This window comes from Mytilus californianus, unplaced genomic scaffold, assembly GCF_021869535.1.
Source record: "Mytilus californianus isolate M0D057914Y unplaced genomic scaffold, xbMytCali1.0.p SCAF_6, whole genome shotgun sequence".
Classification (NCBI taxonomy): Eukaryota; Metazoa; Mollusca; class Bivalvia; order Mytilida; family Mytilidae; genus Mytilus; species Mytilus californianus.
This window is the reverse complement of record NW_026262712.1, coordinates 69,158,821-69,177,379: the sequence shown is the minus strand read 5'-3', so window position 1 is coordinate 69,177,379 and position 18,559 is coordinate 69,158,821. Positions and strand designations below refer to the sequence as shown.

The following is an 18,559-nucleotide window of genomic DNA, read 5'->3' as shown; positions in this document are numbered from 1 at the left end:
TTAACACTATATTTTTATATTTGATAAGCATGGCTTCGTATGCAACATAATGTAATAACATTTGCAAAATTCAGGTATTCGGAAGAAAATTAGGGGTGTTTGTATATAATTGAAGAAGTGACATGCATCCGTTGCAATGGAAGAAAAGTATTTCGTTTGATCAAGAAAAACAGCAATGACAAAAATGGCGTATTGTTCTTTAGATTTTACAAGGTCATTGCTGTATTTAAAGGAACAGTTGCAATATCAAATACAGATTCTTGACAGACAAATGAATTATTTTTTTGTTTTTTTTTCGTATCACCTTTTCGTTTCAAACTTCGTTCACCGTGAGAAAAGAAATAACTCTTCGTGCTTTAAAAAGATAACAGGTCATCAATAAGAGAATTGAAATATATTGGAATCCAAAATTTGTTCAATCAGTTTTGAAATGCAATGTTAGTCTCTAAGCTTAAGTTTTTCTTGTTGTTGTTCTGATTATAAAACTAGTATTTACCCTGTTCAGTCGAACACTTTTTACTGTAAGAGTTATCTCCTCAAACACTGTTTTGCTTGTGTGCACATCTCATTGGCAATCGAAAAGGTTACGACAAATTTATTTCACCATTTTGCTCTTCATATCCTCAGGTTCTTAAGAGTATCCTGACCGAAACGGGCCGTTTATATATGAGAGTTATTCCCCTGTTTGTATTTTTGATATACAAAATGTAATTGTTACTGGTAACCCATAAGTGATAGAGACCTAGGGTATTTTGATTTGAGGTCCTTGGACCAAAACTAAGATGAAAAGGTCAAAGTCAAAGGTCAAGGTCATGTTTTTAATTTTAATATTTGCTTATTTTCACTTCTTTTCAGAAACCGTATAAGATATCGACAAATAATTTTAACTAAATTGTTGGTTGCGACATGTCGTAACACATACATTTTGTATGAAATGGGTGCGTAGACATTACATGAGAGTTTTAGCGCCTCATATATTTAGAATTATGCGTAAAGTAATATAACTCAGTAACCAAATATAATAAAGACCTAGGGTCCTCTGAGTTAATGTCATTGGTTTATGAGTTTGAAATTTAGTTCAAGGTTAAATGTAAAATTGATGTTCTAAATTTGGACCTTTGTTTTAGATTCATATTTATACATGATAAAGCCTTCGGATCTTTTGCATTAGGTTAGTAGACATATAACCTTGAAAATGTCAACCAGAAGTTACCTTTTTAAAATCTGGAAGTAGCAATTTATCTTCCATAGTTAAAGCAAAAGTATATGTAATCTATATAGTTTTAGAAACACAGAGTAAAATAAGCTATTATTTGACACCGTAAGTAACTTTGATTTAACCAGAAGTGGCTTATTATCTCCCTTAATAGATGAAATAATTTCATCAAGCATTGTATTTTTAAAATCAGTGTGTGATAAGCTATCTTGTAAGCTTGGACATTTTGTTTTTATCAAAAGTTTCTTATGTTAATTTGAGTGGAAGGACCTTCAATTGTTCTCTGCAAAATTGTTTTTTATTATTTATTTTTTTTCATTTTTTTTTCGAAATTGACGCTGGAAATAACACACATATAGTATCTATTGTTTGCCATTTTTCTCTTCATGTATATATCATATACATGTATGTCTCATGATATATTAGGCACTTCAAAAATCGTCTTTTGTGGTTGAAGTTCAACTTGAAAATTCATTAACAAATTATTATAAACAATCGAATCACCAATTACGTCGTAGATTTCATTACCATTTACCGATTTGTTTTGTTCTTTACCTGTTTATCTGTAAAATGGTTCCATATGATAAATTTTCCAAACTAAACAAATTTTCCTCAATCTGTTTAATTTTGACATGATTGAAACATACAACCTTCTTACCCATGTTAACAATTTGTAATTTATGCATTTACTAATATTTACTCCCGCAAAGACACACTCTTAATTTTTGCCTGGACTTTCTTGTTCAACCGATACTGAAACACATACCAGATGTTCTTCAAAACGAAGTAGAAATAAAGAACTATAGTTCAAGGAAAGTAAATAGCAATGCTGATATGGTATCTTGTGGGATAGTCACCCTGTATACGACAATGCCAAATACATATGGATTGAAAACCAATGCATGCTGGCCTGAAACAAATCCGAAGTACCAGATTTTAGATGGAAGACATTCATTATTGAGATTATCTAATTTATCCTTGATAAACTCATCATAGATACCAGGATTAAATTTTGTATTTACGCCAGACGCGCGTTTCGTCTACATAAGACTCATCAGTGACGCTCGAATCCAAAAAGTAATAAATGCCAAATAAAGTACGAAGTTGAAGAGCATTGATAATATATTGTTTAATTAGTTCAGTGTCAAATTTTCAAACAGATATATAATAATACTTTATTCCGAAAGCAATAAAGCTTATAGGATACATACACATAATTTTACATGCACCAATATAAGAATTTTTACAAGATATATATAATATATATAAATATAGAGGTGTGCATGAAAGAAAATATAATACATAATACAAAATATAAATATGAAATACGAGCGGAAAATGATACAATATTTAAGTAAAGTGAGAACAAATATACTATATAATGCAAATAAATTCTAAGTTTTTCTGCTGATTTTAAAAATATACCTAAGTTATTCAATTTTTTAATATTTCTGACAGATAATAACTGGATAAGTTTGTATGTAGAAGGATTTCTCCAATAATACTTTTTTATATACTTTTCTCAAATTTGAGTATATTTATCACATTCAAGTATAAAATGGTATTCATCTTCAAAAGAGCTAGTATTACAATGTGTACATAGTCTATTATGTTGATCAACATTATAATATCTGCCTGTTTCTATGCTTAATATATGAGCTGATATACGATGTTTACAAATGTATGGTTTGTATATATAATTTACAGGTCTATCTAAATAAACTTGCAATGCGTGTGTACTATACATGTATCTATACAAATGACATCTATTTGAATTCTCAAAAACACAGTTACTCACTAATGAATGCACCAAGCATTTTTTTTCTTCTAATTGTGAAAGAAAAATATCTTTACAAACTACACTTTGGTTTAACCAAACATAATTAAATCCATATCTAAACAAAATATTTCTAATTTTACAACATAAGCTTTATTTATCATTCTTTTTAATACAACTTCTGTCATACATCTCATCATAGCAATTCTTTAATATACAATTTTCCGTACTCAAAATTTTAAACCAGTATTTGACCATCCTATACTGCCTTGCAATGTACATTGGCAATCTACCTAATTCACAATAAATCATATTATTTACAGCACTCATTTTGACTTTTAGAATACGTTTTAAAAATCACTTATGAACTTTTTCGATATTTGGTGCCATATCAAAATCCCCATATTTCTGAGCAATAATTCAATATGCTTGCTACATAAGTATCAAATAATGACAACAAAGTTTCAGGGTTAAAATTATCGTCATGTATTTTATTAAATATACTAATCACAGCATTTTTACCCTGTTCTGATAGTTTCTTTTGAGTATTTGCAAAATTACCAGTATAATTAAACAGAATTCGCAAATACATGAACTCGTTACATATATCAATAGCTTTTCCATATAGGGTACACAGTTGGGACACCAATTTTTTCTTAATTATGCTTACTTGAATTGGAAATTGCGTACTTGAGTGTTCGAACAAACAATGTACAATTAAGAATACTAGAACACACCCGCGAAATCGCGGGCATTTAGAGCTTGGTTGAAAGTATGTAAACTGTTGTAGGATGAATTTTTGTAAAAGATCACATGAGGAGGCGGATTTAGAGGGTTTTTCAGGGGGCATGGACCCCCCCCCCCCTCCCCCCCCCCGCTTTGTGGGAAAATTTGTTGATTATATAGGGAATCAATGATGCATGACTGGAGCGGGACCCCTCTTAGAAAGTCAGTGCCCCTCCCCCTCCTTTATGAAAATTCCTGGATCCGCCACTGTTACGTTTTGAGAATTTCAGAAAAGGTATCAAAAGTCATAGGTACTTGGAGACAGGACAATATTTTTAAGCCCTCTCTCTTTTTTCCAAAGTCCGATATTTTTTTTTTTCTGTTGAATTCCATTATTTTCGCGTTTCTGTAGTTTCTGTGTACAATGAAGTCCTATGAACATACGTATATTATAAATAAAGTGTATGTGCTATTAACTATCAATTCCAAGTTTCTTCTCCACGGCGATCACTGCTATAATATATAGAGAGTTTCTATATATTATAGTAGTATAATCATATAGTATACATGCAGATAAACGCGATAATGATTGTCCTGTTCCCGAGGACTTATGAAAATTATTTGTAAGTTTAAAACCGGAAGTCTTGTCTATGACTTAAAAGTCGGTTTGATGACGGAAATAATATCCGGACGTCTTTATTTTCGTTTTTCTCCCAAATTAACCCAAACTGAATAATCATAAGGATAGATGACAAATGCAACTATGCAAGGTACCTATAGGACACAGAGGCATGATGATTTATTTTTTGTAGAAGGAAGAGAAGCGACATACAAAATAAGGTCTTCTCGTTTAATAGTATAAATGGAAGACTCATTCAAACATATAAATGTTTTTTAAAAGTTATCCTACATTCATTGTATTTTTTTTATTTTGTCATTTTGTATGCAGCAAACTCATATTTGCAGTAATGAAGTAGCATGTGCATTGCTATTATTTATGTCTATTTGATTTCAGAAGACTAGTTCAAACAGTAACACAACTATTATTCGCCTACTAAAGGTAAATATTTATTATCTCTTGTTTAATTTAGTTTTAAAAAGAGCTGTTGTCTTGTACTTTTCGAAGTATTGATTTCAATTTTACTACTTCATGCAATTACAACCTTTCTTTCAATAGCTCCCTTGTAGTCATATATTATTTATTTCAGTAGTCACTTGTTCTTTAATTGTGTTAAGTGAATTTATCATTAGTCGTCATACACTAACTATGAACCGAAATATAAAAATATTCCGCGAGGTTTGTGGCCTGTTTTAAAAACAATACATACTAGAGATTTTTACATTTTCATAACACTCCAGGCATTTGCTTGGATGTGGAAGTTATATGATTGTTAACCTTAGTTTTTCTGTAGAGCGAAATATATTGATTGTCATATAATATCTAATCTCTTCCTGGGAAATCCCGTATAGTATTTGTTTTGTTTTCTAGAAATGGGCGTTGAACTGATTCATTTTAAAAGTCTTGCTTCAATTATATTCGAAATATGAAATGCAAATATCCACAATATTCAAATATTTATTTAAAATGGAATCAAGTCTCTTGTTTGTCACATCTTTTCCATATATATTCAATATTTTTACAATTTTTAAATGGCATGGTTACACTCTTTCCAATGTCATTGTGATGGAAAAAGGCACCAAGTAGACATATATTAAATTTTCCATTACGGTTAGCCAACTCGTAATGACGTCCGTAAAATTTTCGCCGGGATGATTTCTTTTCCACATCTTGGATTAATAACTGCATTGCAACCCTCTAGTAGGAATAACATTATAGGCAATTCAAGTTCTGAAATATCCTTTCAACTTGTAAAAATATATACTGCACATATATGCGCTGCTTGGAATTTACTACATTTTAAAGCTTCACAAAGGATAACGTGACATGATACTAGACATATACCTATTCGAAATACATGTAATAAAAGAAAAGTTCATGAAAAATTAAAAAAAAAAACACAATTACTTTAACATAGTCATCCCTCTGCTCGTGAAGGTTATGATACACACATATGTTCTATAGTGTGAGGCCTTCCATTATGGTAGTAACGTTTAAAAGACACACATTTAAATTTAGGTAACAGTATTTTATAGATGTTAAACTATCGTTGGAAATCGATTTGCATGATTCAATTTAGCATCACATAACAAAGGTAATTGAATCGCATGATCTAATATCAGAAGCAAGACTCGGTGGGTCGACATGGTAGACGTGTCTAACAACGTCAAATTCAGACTGAATAGTTTCGGTATTTTCATCAGTGCACAAGTTCACTGATATATATTAAATACAGGCACTCATTGAAATGTGGGTTACTGAGTGACAGAACATCGTAAATACATGTTTATATGAATGTGAAATAAAAAACCCATTTGCAACTGCTTTTTCTGTTGCTCTTTTAGAAACTTCTATATAAAGCCTACTTTAAATGATTACGAAACAAATCGGCTATGGGGTGCATTAAATGAATCAACTAGCTATATAATTACGAACATTTAATGAAATATCAATCAATCAAACTAAACAAATATGCCAAAATGTTGTATAATTACCACCGGTTTATAACTTGTTGAAAATGTGACTGTCGATGCATTGTATTCGAAGATAGGTGTGGGGAAATCGTAAAAAGGTATTGAAACTTCACCAACTATGCCAAACATATATTTATTTTATTTTTTTAACTTTTTTTATGTTCATTTTATTTTAATTTGTTCACAGTTTGCGTTATAGTGATGTTTGATCGTGTTCGCATTGCGCTAAATTTGGTGTGTAGTTGGTTTCCTCAACACGTTAACTTTTGTTGACGACGTATATATTGATTACAAAATGTGTACATTTTATTTAAAATTAGGTTTTGATTACATGCAGTTGATAGTGTAAATTAGGTATGCACACAACTGGGTGGATCGGTTTACGCATAATTACGGGAGAATCATTTTTCGATTAAAGACAATTATTATAATATTATGAATTAATACCAATCTATTGTATCAAAAGACTTAAATTCAACTCAGTGTTGTTATAAAAAATGTTAGCATAGCCTTCTTTACAAGACGATTGACTCGATTCATTAAAAACAGATTCTTTAATACATCCATCACAGCCTGACAAAATACAGAAATAATATATGAGTATGCACTGAAATAACCACTAAAAATGATTATAACAATAAAAACATTCAATAGTTCGGCGTTGAAGAAATAACATTAACGTTTATTTTCAATCATTTCATTGCTCATTGCATTGTGTTACGCTGCTTTATTTCTTTTATCACATTGTGTAATGCAGATTTAATTCTTTTATCGCATATTGTTATGCTACTTTATTCCCGTTATTGTATTTTGTTATGCTGCTTTATTCCTTTATCGCATTTTGTTACCCTTCTCTATTCCTTTTCTTGCATTTTTTTATGCTGCTTTAATCCTTTTCTAGCTTTTTGTTATGCTGCTTTATTTCATTTATAGCATTTTGATATGCAACTTTATTTCTTAAATTGCATTGTGTTACGCATTTTTTTATTTTCCTTTTATAACATTTCGTTACGCTGCATTATAACTTTTATCGAATTTTGTTATGCTGCTTAATTTTTTATCGCTTTTTGTTATATGTATGCTACTTTATTCCCGTTAATCCATTTTGTTATGCTGCTATAGCTCATTATCGCATATTGCTATGCTGCTTTTTTCCTTTTATCGCATTTTGTTACACTGCTTTATTCCTCGCATTTGGTAACGCTGTCTTATTCCTCGCATTTTGTAACGCTGCTTTATTCCCTTTATCGTATTTTGTAATGCTGCTTTAGTCATTTTGGTGCATTTTATTACGCTGCTGTAGCCAGATTTCAATTAGGTAGGTAAATGTAAAATCATAATAGCTCATTTTTTTCTGTCATTATAAAGCATTTGCCATTCAACATTTGGGGGATGAGGGTAAGGGTGGGGAGAAAAGTGGCTTTTATACTCATATTTCTTGAAACAAACATTTGTTTGCAGAATTTATTCATGAAAAAAACTTTTAAATATTTAGGACCACAATTTCAACTACATTTTTTTTTAAAAGAAGATCATTTCTGACTTCTCTCAATCAAGTAGCTTCGAATCAAATGAATTATTTTAACCCTTTGCAAACTCAACCTTTATCTCTCATTCATACACAAAAAAATAATTGCTTTGTGCTATAGAACTTTGCACATAAATGTTGAATTTAATAATATTATTAGCGTTAAAAACGATTAACTCAAAGCAAATATGGACAGACCTCCAAAGCTGATAATGTTGTAATTAAGAAGATAGCATGCCCTTCAAATAAATTCAGTAATCAATAATTAAAATTATGCAGATTTCTGTAAAAATTAAAACAAATGTTTACATTTTCATTATGTTTCGGAAATCGTAATGACAAGATATACCATATATATATATATATATATATATATATATATATATATATATATATATATAATCACGCTCTTGATATTTTGTTTGAATTAAGCCTGTTACATGTACGATGTTTTATCATCTTAAATATGTGACCAAATGTTCTTTTTATTTGTCTTTGTATTTACAACCTTAAATGTTTAGTCCATTTTGGGGAATATCATTTTAGCGTAGCTCGGTGTTTGTACAACGCGCATATAATATTATGCTTTAAAAAAAGACGTGGTGTGATTGCTAAATATACAACTCTTCATCAGAGTCCAAATGACACAGAAATTAATAACTATAGGTCACTGTACGGCCTTCAAAATTGAGCAAAGCCCATACCGCATAGTCAGCTGTGTCAGCATTTTTTTTTGTATTCTTGGTTGGTTTGTTTTTTTTTTTTTTTTTTTGCTTATGTGCGTTTTTCTTATGCCATTTTGTTTTCCTTTGTTGACATTGTTGCTTGTTTTTTTTTAAATAAAGAAGATTAAAACGCAATGTTGATTACTGTACCGCAATCACATTTTTGACATTTTTAACTAATATATCTGGTTTGTTTTGCTCACATATTGTTCTAAGTATAATCGAATAATATTTGTACACGTGATTGATTTGGCTTACCATAAAACCGCGTTGAATCCATTGTGTTCTACATAATGAAATGCAAGTACCAAGTCAGGAATATGACAGTTGTTTGCTGTTCTTTTGATATGTTTTTGATTTTGCCATTTTATAAGGGACTTTCCGTTTTGAGTTTTCTATGGAGTTCGATTTTTTAATTGTTTCTATTTTTCATTTTCTAGCTTACTTGTTTTAATAATTATCAGGTTTACTATTTTAACTTGATGTACACATGAGAAAATATTTAATGTTGAAACAGGGTGCATCACATGCAACTAATTGTAGACAGTTTTACAGTATGCGACGGTTGATGTTAACACCGCTTAAGTAATTTCTTACAAAATGGTGTTGTTGGTTTATTTTCAACTAATAAGTTAGATTGTCCCAATGGTAACTTTCGCCTCCTCTTTATCTAATAAATGTTTATATGTCAAATTATCCAGAACAATTAGGAGTGTAAAGTTAGTCTGATAAATAAATAAGTTAATTATTTTCTAGAGTGTGCATCCTGACGGTATAAAAGACCATAAAGCAGTACAAGGTATATCAGAAAAACTTCTCAAAGGTGAGTGAGACCCTATAAGTTAATATATATTGAATGCCGAGTAAGTAGAAACTGATTGAACAATTATATCCTTTAAATGACAGCAATATAAATAAATGTCCATAGGAAAATGGTATATTGAATGGGGACGAATGGTTTAATTACTATTTTCAAAACGCCACACATAGATCAAGATTTCATTTGATTGTTTGATTTGATTGCGTAGCAAAGTGTTGTGGTTTTTGAATTGTGAAATATCGGTTTTCTATATGCCGTTCTAAGTCTGACTTTTAATATGACAGTTTAGCATATGGCTTTTTATACATGTTATAACATGTTTAAACGAATCCAATATAACTAATTAAGAATAAACTAAGTGATAATATATATTATTGTTTAAAATCACATTCATCCTTATCACAATCATCATGATCACAATAAATGTTGTTTTAAAACTAGCAATCCTTATCAACTGTTGCTGATTAATATGCATGAAATGGTACCTGCAGTGGATCGTAAGTTTAATGATAAACATTTAGAAAGGGAAAGAACGTTTTTACAAAAGGTTTCATAATTGAACAAGTGTGACAGTTTTATTATAGCTGTAAAAAGAACATTCCTTAACGTTAATGAAGACAGTTGCCGACTTACATCAATTAGTAGTGTGTACTTTAAACTACATTTGCAAATAGTATTTGAACGCTAGATATTAAACAGTTGATGTAGTTCTAACATTTTTAGTTATGTTGTGATTACTGACTTGTTCACAGTGTGTTTTACTGTGCGTTAAGTTATATGTATCCGCCTTTTATCTATATAATGCAGTATTTTAACTCCATCAATCTATTTCATTCTTCTAATTTTGGAAACATTTTCCTGTTTATTTTCAGGTCTTTGTTTCTCTAAAATTGGGATGATAACGTGCTGTGGGAAGAAATTAAAAACAAATCAAAACATGCCTGACAACCATGTTTCTGACACGTTACGAGTTGAAGTTTTCTTCAATAAGAAGGACACAGCAGCTGCAATATGGTGCACATGTCCAAATCCAATGAGTAAGGTTTTAGCCCAACCCACCATAACTTATAGTTGTATCCAGTCGTATTGATTCATACGATTATTTCAACAACATTTCGAAACTGAAAAACACATATTTATGTAGTCCATATATTGAAGACAACTAAAACGAAATAGGGATTTATATCTGCAAAGATTCATAAAGTGTTAATTTTATTCTCATCGGTTAGACTGTTTATATTTGTCACTTTTTATAAATAATTGATCTATATTCCGCAATTCTGTTCTGTATGTTTTTTACTTCCTTTGTTCATCTACAGTGTTTAGGTATAACAATACATTTATCGAAAGAAAAAATCGTCCCAAACTGACGTATTTATAATGTTTATGTAATTATAATCATGATGAAGTTTCGGAAAACATTTATAAACACCTTTGTTTATTTTTTTAGTGACTGCCCTGATCTCCAGCATGTATCTTACTGCTTTGGCAAATATTGCAGAAGAACAGTTTGAGGAAAACCTGCAAGAGGAATATGAATCTCATGCAGAGTAAGTGAGTCAATTAAGGATCCTTAATATTCTAAGAAAGCAAAGTGATTGATGGATATGATAAGTAATCGCATGCTAAAAATATCTTTAATAAGCATAGTATCACTTTAAATATAATCATTGTGGCAAAAAAAGTAATGAAAAATGTCCCCTATTAATGGTACAATGAAGTTAAAATATAAATCAAATCAAACTTTCTATATTCACCATACCCGCGTCTTCGGTATTCAATAAACGCAATTTATGTATATCTAATACAGTATTTAGTCAACTGAATTCACAATAAGTTTACCATTCATTGTTTCTTAATTTAATCGGCATAACTGAAAAACTGATTATATGTTCATTGCAGATTATTTTTGTCCCGCGCCGTAAAGCTTTTAGAAAAAATGCATGCTGATGACGAAAGTATGGCAATAGCAGCCCTAGAATACGTTTCCGAAATGTGGGATAATATTGAAAGTCCTTTGCATTTTGCACAGCAATTCAATATTGAAGAATTCATATCTCACTCAAAGATTCAGATAGATGCATCAAGGAGATTGTTTCCTGTAAACAAAAATGCAAATGATAAAACTATTAAATCTGGTACTGCATCAACGAAGGCATCAGACAATAAATCGTCAATTGATGATTCTGCATCACAAACCACACCAGACACCACAACTTCAAGGCATACAGAAACACAGAACATGTCAAATAAAACCACTGGAAATACTAAATCGGATACTGCATCAAAAAACACATCAGACAGCAAATCTTCAATGGTTGATTCTGCATCACAATCCAAACCAGACACCACAACTGCAAAGCATACAGAAACACAGAACATGTCAGATAAAACCTCTGAAAATACTAAATCGGATAGTGCATCAAAAAACGCATCAGGCAGCAAATTTTCAATAGGCGATTCTGAATCACAAACCACACCAGACATCACAGCTGCAAAAAATACAGAAACACAGAACATGTCTGATAAAACTACTGAAAAGGCAGCCGCATCACAAAATTTATCAAAAAACAATACTGCATCAAGTACTGCACTAAAGACCCAAGAACCGCTACTAAATTGTAAAACTTACCCAATGACTATCAGTGGGTGGTTTTCATTTGTAAAGGTATGTACAGTGTTATACAAAAACAGTTAAGGATCTTTTCACAAAGATGTATGTTTTTATCCTTAGTAAAAAACACATACAAAATAGAAATTTGTATTATACCATTGACACAATGAAAACATTGCTTTTATCAGAAGGGAATTGTATGATATGATGTTGCCAGTGTGCATGAGTTATACATGTTGTAATTACAAAAAAAATCCCCTTACATTCAAACGACAACATGTTTTGTCTACGTGAATGCAAAGAAACAATAATTAGCAAGAAATGAACAATGTTGCACACAGACTTGTTTTTCTTATTTTAAAAGATGTTGTTTAAAAATGATAACTACAATGACTCAAATGTAATGAAATGATAATTCAGAGGACAATACATCAAATGATTTGTATTGGTAATATATATCACATTGGTTTCGTGTAATTTCTTTAAAGTTTGATTTTTTAATAATGAAAAAACCTTAATTGAAAAATGTAAAAAGGCTCTATACCCTAAGCCATACCTCAAAGTCGGCTATAAATAGCCCCTTCATGTTAATTGTGAGACACAATTGAGAAAACTAAAGTCTTAATTTGTGACAAAATAATTTACTAAAAATAAATATGACAGTCATGATCAAACGACAACCACTGACAGAATGTGATGGTCTTATACAAGTGTATGAGAGCTCAAGTATGGGTTACCTTGGACAATGGTGTGACAGCACAATATAGAAAAGCTGTAAAAATTTAATTATCTCTAAAGATCTGTACGAGGCACAACAAAAAATTACAAAAAGCATAAAATCAATAGACACAACGCACCAAAAACAAAGAGTACTTGCAGCTATTGAAATTAAAGCTAGTACAACACATCATAAATCATGTTTTCCTAGACCAAACATAGTAAAGTATCAAATATTAAACATCCAAAATGACATCAGAAGCATGCAAACTCAGGGAGCACATCACTTTCAAACATATTATGCAGTATCTTGAGAAATATTAAATACTTGTCGATTACCAACATGGCTTTAGACAGAAAAGTTCCTGCAAATCTCAATTAGTAACAACAATTGAAGAGATAGCAAAACATCTAGGTAAAAAAGAACAAGTCGATATAGACAAAATTTTATTTCAGAAAAGCATTTGATGTAGTGCCTCACATACGGTTTCTGCTGAAATTTTAGCATTACGGAATAAAAAGCAAAATAATTGAGTGTGTAAAGGCCTGACTCACACAACGACAACAGTGTGTAACAGTTGAAGGTGAAACATCTACAAAGGCCTTTGTGAAATCAGGAGTACCCCAAGATATAGTTTCATACTCATTGATGTTTTTTGTTATATATCAATGATATTGGGGATGACATCAAGTCAAAGTTGCGTCTCTTTGGAGATATCTTGTTATGACCATTTTCATTATATGAAGTGCATTTACCTTTATATGATGTGCACATAACCTTATATGATGTGCATATATACTTACATGATGTGCAAATATACTTATATGATGTGCAATTGTACTTATATAAAGAGCAAACATTCTTATATGATTTGCAAACATTCTTATATGATGTGCAAATGTACTTATATTATGTGCAAAGATCTTTATGTGATGTTCAAATATACTTATATGATGTGCAAATATACTTATATGATGTGTACATATCATTATATGATGTGCAGTTTCCCTTATACTATGTGCAAACATCTTTATATGATGTGGTTGTGTCATCATATTATGTGCTTGTTATCTTATATGATGTGGTTAGGTTTACTTCATTATATGATGTCGAAACGTCATTATATGATGTGCTTTCATCGTCGTTATGGTCAATGAACATGATTACGATTAGAATGATTACTGTCTACGTCATAACTGATTCCGATCTGCTTCTGTAAACTATAAACCCGGCTCAAATATGTGTACGCTATCGAAAGTGCAATTTATAGGAAAATTACACAATGCAATTTATTAAAATCAACGTTTCAAACATTTCGGAGGAAGATTAAGATCAACTAATACAGGAGTTAGTTGAAAAAATTCTCGGCTGAGGCGAAAATATGATAAAACAAATTTTGGGGCTCTTTATAGCTTGCTATTCGGTTTAAGCAAACGCTCCGTGTTGAAGGTCGTACTTTGACCTATAAATATTTACTCTTACAAATTATAACTTGGATGGAGAGTTGTCTCATTGGCTCTTATACCACATCTTCTTATTTCTATTCATTGCAAAAGACATCATTGAACTCACAGTCAGTTTTAAAAATATTTCATAACAATAGCTATAAATTATCTACTCGTGCATAATATATCGAGATGTTTTGTTTTATAAAATGTTATTGGATACTATAAATGGTAAGATGTATAATGTAGTATTGAATATGTACAGTGATATTAAATCTAGTATATCATATAATATATACTACTAAAGGAAGAGACCGATTTCATTGAGCCGCAACTCCTCTTAAACCATGCAAAGTCGGAAATATTTGTGATATGACGTATACATGAAGTGTTTTGTACTTCCTTAATTTGTCTTTGAAACAACTTTTTTTTCCACAGAAAACGCCAATTTTGTGAGAAATATCCGAATTCGGAGACCGCATGCTTAGTCGACGTACTGCCCGCGAAATGCGAAAGGGCCAGGTTGGGTAATGTTCACATATTTGCATATACAGATTGTTTATTTTCAACTAATTTTAATGGAGGTGTTTTTTTAATTTCTTATAAAATTCTGCAACTTGAGTATGTCAACAGATTTGGAGTAGCGTCAACGGTTTCTGAGATAAAAGGGGATGATTCCTGATGAAGTGTTTTAGATTTTATTTTTCATCCAATTAGATGGGATTTTTTTCCCATTGTGTTACTCATTTTGATCCTTTTCGGTAATGTCAACGCATTTTACGTTACTCATACGGTTATTGAGTTAAAAGAGCAAAAAAACCCTGAAAATCACACTTTGCCACACTTTTCTAATTTAGGGTATTTAATATTTTTGTTTTCCAACCTTGATGAATGGGGTGACGCCCGTCTTTTGAATTATGTTCCTTGTTTTCGTCTCTTTAAAGAAATAGAATTAAATGCATTAACCGTGTCCAAATCCTTACTGTGTCCACCTTATTACTGTATCCACACTCTTTGTTTCAACACTTCCCCAATTGTACCGCGATTTCGCTGGCATCTTCTATTAATTATAATTCGGAATACTTTGCTTGTTTGTGACAATGGTGTTCGACAAGGAGAAAACGTATCACCTTTCCTGTTTTCTTTTCTTTTGATTGACTAAAAACATTTCTTAGTGAGTTAAAATATTTCAGGACTTAATAGAACTATACCAGAAGATCTGGAAAGAGAATGATATATTTATTAAGTTTTTTATCATACTGTACGCATATGACACGGTTATGTTGGCCGAAACAGCACAGGACCAGCAGACTCAACTCAATGCCTTCCATGATTATTGTAAGGCTTGGAAGACTAATTACAAATTGCCGATTGAAACAGGAAGGTTGCAAAGCGTATTAAGATAAAACAATTTTTGCCATCAATGTAACAATCGACAAATTGGAGACGAATATCACTATATATTTGAATGTATATGTACTATTTTCGACCAAAAACGTAAAGAGTATTAATACTCCTATTTTATACGACATGATATAGTTATTATACAAAAATATAAACACGTGCGTTTGTCTTCCTGGCTAGGGACTTTTGAAACCTCTCTCTCTTGTTTTGTATATATTGTAAATAGTTATTATTGTCACCTCTGTACTGATGTCATACATTGACTTTAGGAAAATAACGATATAGATTTAGAGGCCATATTTATATCGGTATGGATGATTGATTGAATAATTTGTTGATTGATTGTTATTTAAAGCCGTTTTCAACACTGTCATGGTATTTCGTGGCGGTGAGTTTATATTGGTGGAAAATTCTGGTCAATTAAGATTGGAGTCGAGCTTACCTTCCATGTGCGGGATTCGAACTCACACACATAAGCGTTGACAGGCTAGTGATACAGTAGTTCGTCTACTTACACCACTCGACCACCGAGCGCCCATCCCGTCCATCCGAAATGGATTAAAGGAGATATGAAATGAACTTCAACTAGGTGCATTACATTTGCGTGCAGCTTTTTATTATGTTTTCGTGCATATGTTTCACAGCTTCAACTAAAGATAATTATGGATGGATGCTTGACGTCCAGCGGCAAATTGATATGCACATTCGTACAAGAACATGTTAATGTGATATGAATATCAACCCTGTTTTGTACTAGACCGACACCCTGAGTTGGATTTTCAACATGCTAGTTCTCAAGGTAATATTCCGAAGGACGACATGTCATCTTACCCGGACACATTATTCTGATTCCGAGCCGACCAGCTTTTGGTCTTATTTCTTAAATTCACGTGCTTAGCAAGGAAGCAGCAAATATCAATTTTGAAGTCTTTGGTTTTGACCCGGCCGGGGTTCGAACCCACGAGCTCCCTCACTCGAGGCGAACATGCTACAACGAAAGCACCACCACTAGACATGCGGTGACCCGCAATATAAAAGGTTTCGTGGGAAGCCGCTCATATATACACCTCTAGACTCAGGTAAACAGGGCTAACGTACTGACTATTGATTTCTTCTTTGTGAGTGTGTGTGTGTGTGTGTGTGTGTGTGTGGGGAGGCAGGTTTTTTTTGTAAATGTTTGATTCCAAATTTCTTGAAAGAGATTTTTTGTATTTCAGAAGGGAAGCCAAATAGTTTGTTTCCATTTAAAATGAGGGAAAAATAAAACAATAATGAAATTAAAAAAAAAAAAAAAAACATGTTATTTGTTTATTAGCGTCGAACAAGGAAATACACGTGCTCCTACCCACACTAGAGTCGGTGTCTAACACATTTGATTAATATATAATGTACAGATCATCTGTCTAAGTTTTGGTTTCAAGGATCTGACAACACTTCATTTTACTTTCTGTACTGGTAAATATTACATCAGCCAATGAAATTTCAGCCTTCATATTTTTGAAGGTGTGGATCAATCCGACAAAACCAGAGAACTCCAATGGTCTTGAATTGAGCGTTTTCAGATCGACGTAAGCAAAGCTTGAACACTTAATAGATATAATCTAATCAGATTGGTGTCTTAATGAACTTAAAACACTGCATTTATTTATTGTTTACTGAGACCTGTTGTTCTCTTACAGATAGAGAGTTGTGTTTTGAATTTATCAAAGTGAAGCGGCTTTTAATATTTTGCGATTATCCTGGAAACTATAATAGATTTAAAAAACAAATATTGCAATGTGTCTGAATATACTCTATAGTAAAGGTCCTTTTTGGGCATTTTTGGCTCTTCAGAGTTTTGTTGTTTTATTGGCTATTATCTTGATAACTTATCTATAGAGAAACCTTTTCTTGCAAAATAGTATAGACAAGAACATATGTAATCAAAGTACTGAAGTACTGAACATCGGATGATCGCAAGTTCTTGTGGATAGTCAAAAGCACTTGTCTCAGAAAAAAATATCATTTCTGTACCGGAAAGTGAGGTAAATTTCAACCCCCCCTCCCCAAAAAAAAGCCACCACCGGATAATGACGCACAAACACACATAACAATAAAATGCTTCGCTGAGCGCAGTCTTATACGACCGCAGAGGTCGAACCCTGAACAGTTGGTGCAAGTTTGGACACAATATTCAAGCTTGATACCGTATGAATATGGACTGTTATCATATTTTTGAATATTATTATGACACAAAATAAATGTGGTGGAAGATCTTAAAAATTTTAAATGGGTTTAAATATTTGTATTAGTTTTCAATTGAAGATTTCTTGCTATTGCGCAATACTGTAATATTGTGCAATACTGTGCTATTGCACAATACTGTGATATTGTGCAATATTGTGCTACTGCCAAATACTGTACTATTGATGATTTCTTTCTATTGCGCAATACTGTGCAATTGATGATTTCTTTCTATTGCGCAATACTGTGCAATTGGACATTTCTTGCTATTGTGCAATACTATGCAATTGAGGATTTCTTGCTTTTGTGCAATACTGTGTAATTGAAGATTTCTTGCTATTGCGCAATACTGTGCAATTGAAGATTTCTTGGTATTGCACAATACTGTGCTATATAGCAATAATATGCAATTGAAGATGTCCTGCTATTGCAAAATACTTCATATAATAATTTACACATCATTTTGGTGTGTATCTCCTGCCATATCAGTATTTTTTTCTTTTATATATTTATCAGAAATAATCAATGGAAAAATTTTAAGAAAAAAACCCCCAAAAACCCCAAAATTATAAAAAAGAAAATCCCCCCCCAAATTTTGTTTACCCACCCTTTTAGTAATTACCCCCCAAACTCAATCCCAGCTTTCCCTTTGTGGTATGGTATCTTCAATTACAATTTCGGAGAGATCCATACACTTAAATCAAAGTTATTGTCTGGAAACTAGAAAAATGCTTATTTTTGGACCCTAATTTATGAACGTTTAGGGCAATT

At 31.7% G+C, this 18,559-nt stretch overlaps 1 protein-coding gene across 1 annotated transcript in view; it reads left to right on the top strand.

Moving 5' to 3' along the window:
- The window catches only part of LOC127706480 (transient receptor potential channel-like), a 52,677-nt gene that overhangs the window by 12,684 nt on the left and 21,434 nt on the right, over positions 1 to 18,559 (top strand). The window contains exons 5-9 of the mRNA XM_052211139.1: positions 4,735 to 4,779; positions 9,321 to 9,387; positions 10,257 to 10,421; positions 10,835 to 10,934; positions 11,287 to 12,052. Coding sequence (XP_052067099.1) covers positions 4,735 to 4,779; positions 9,321 to 9,387; positions 10,257 to 10,421; positions 10,835 to 10,934; positions 11,287 to 12,052 — 1,143 coding nt within the window. The remainder of the gene's footprint in view (positions 1 to 4,734; positions 4,780 to 9,320; positions 9,388 to 10,256; positions 10,422 to 10,834; positions 10,935 to 11,286; positions 12,053 to 18,559) is intronic.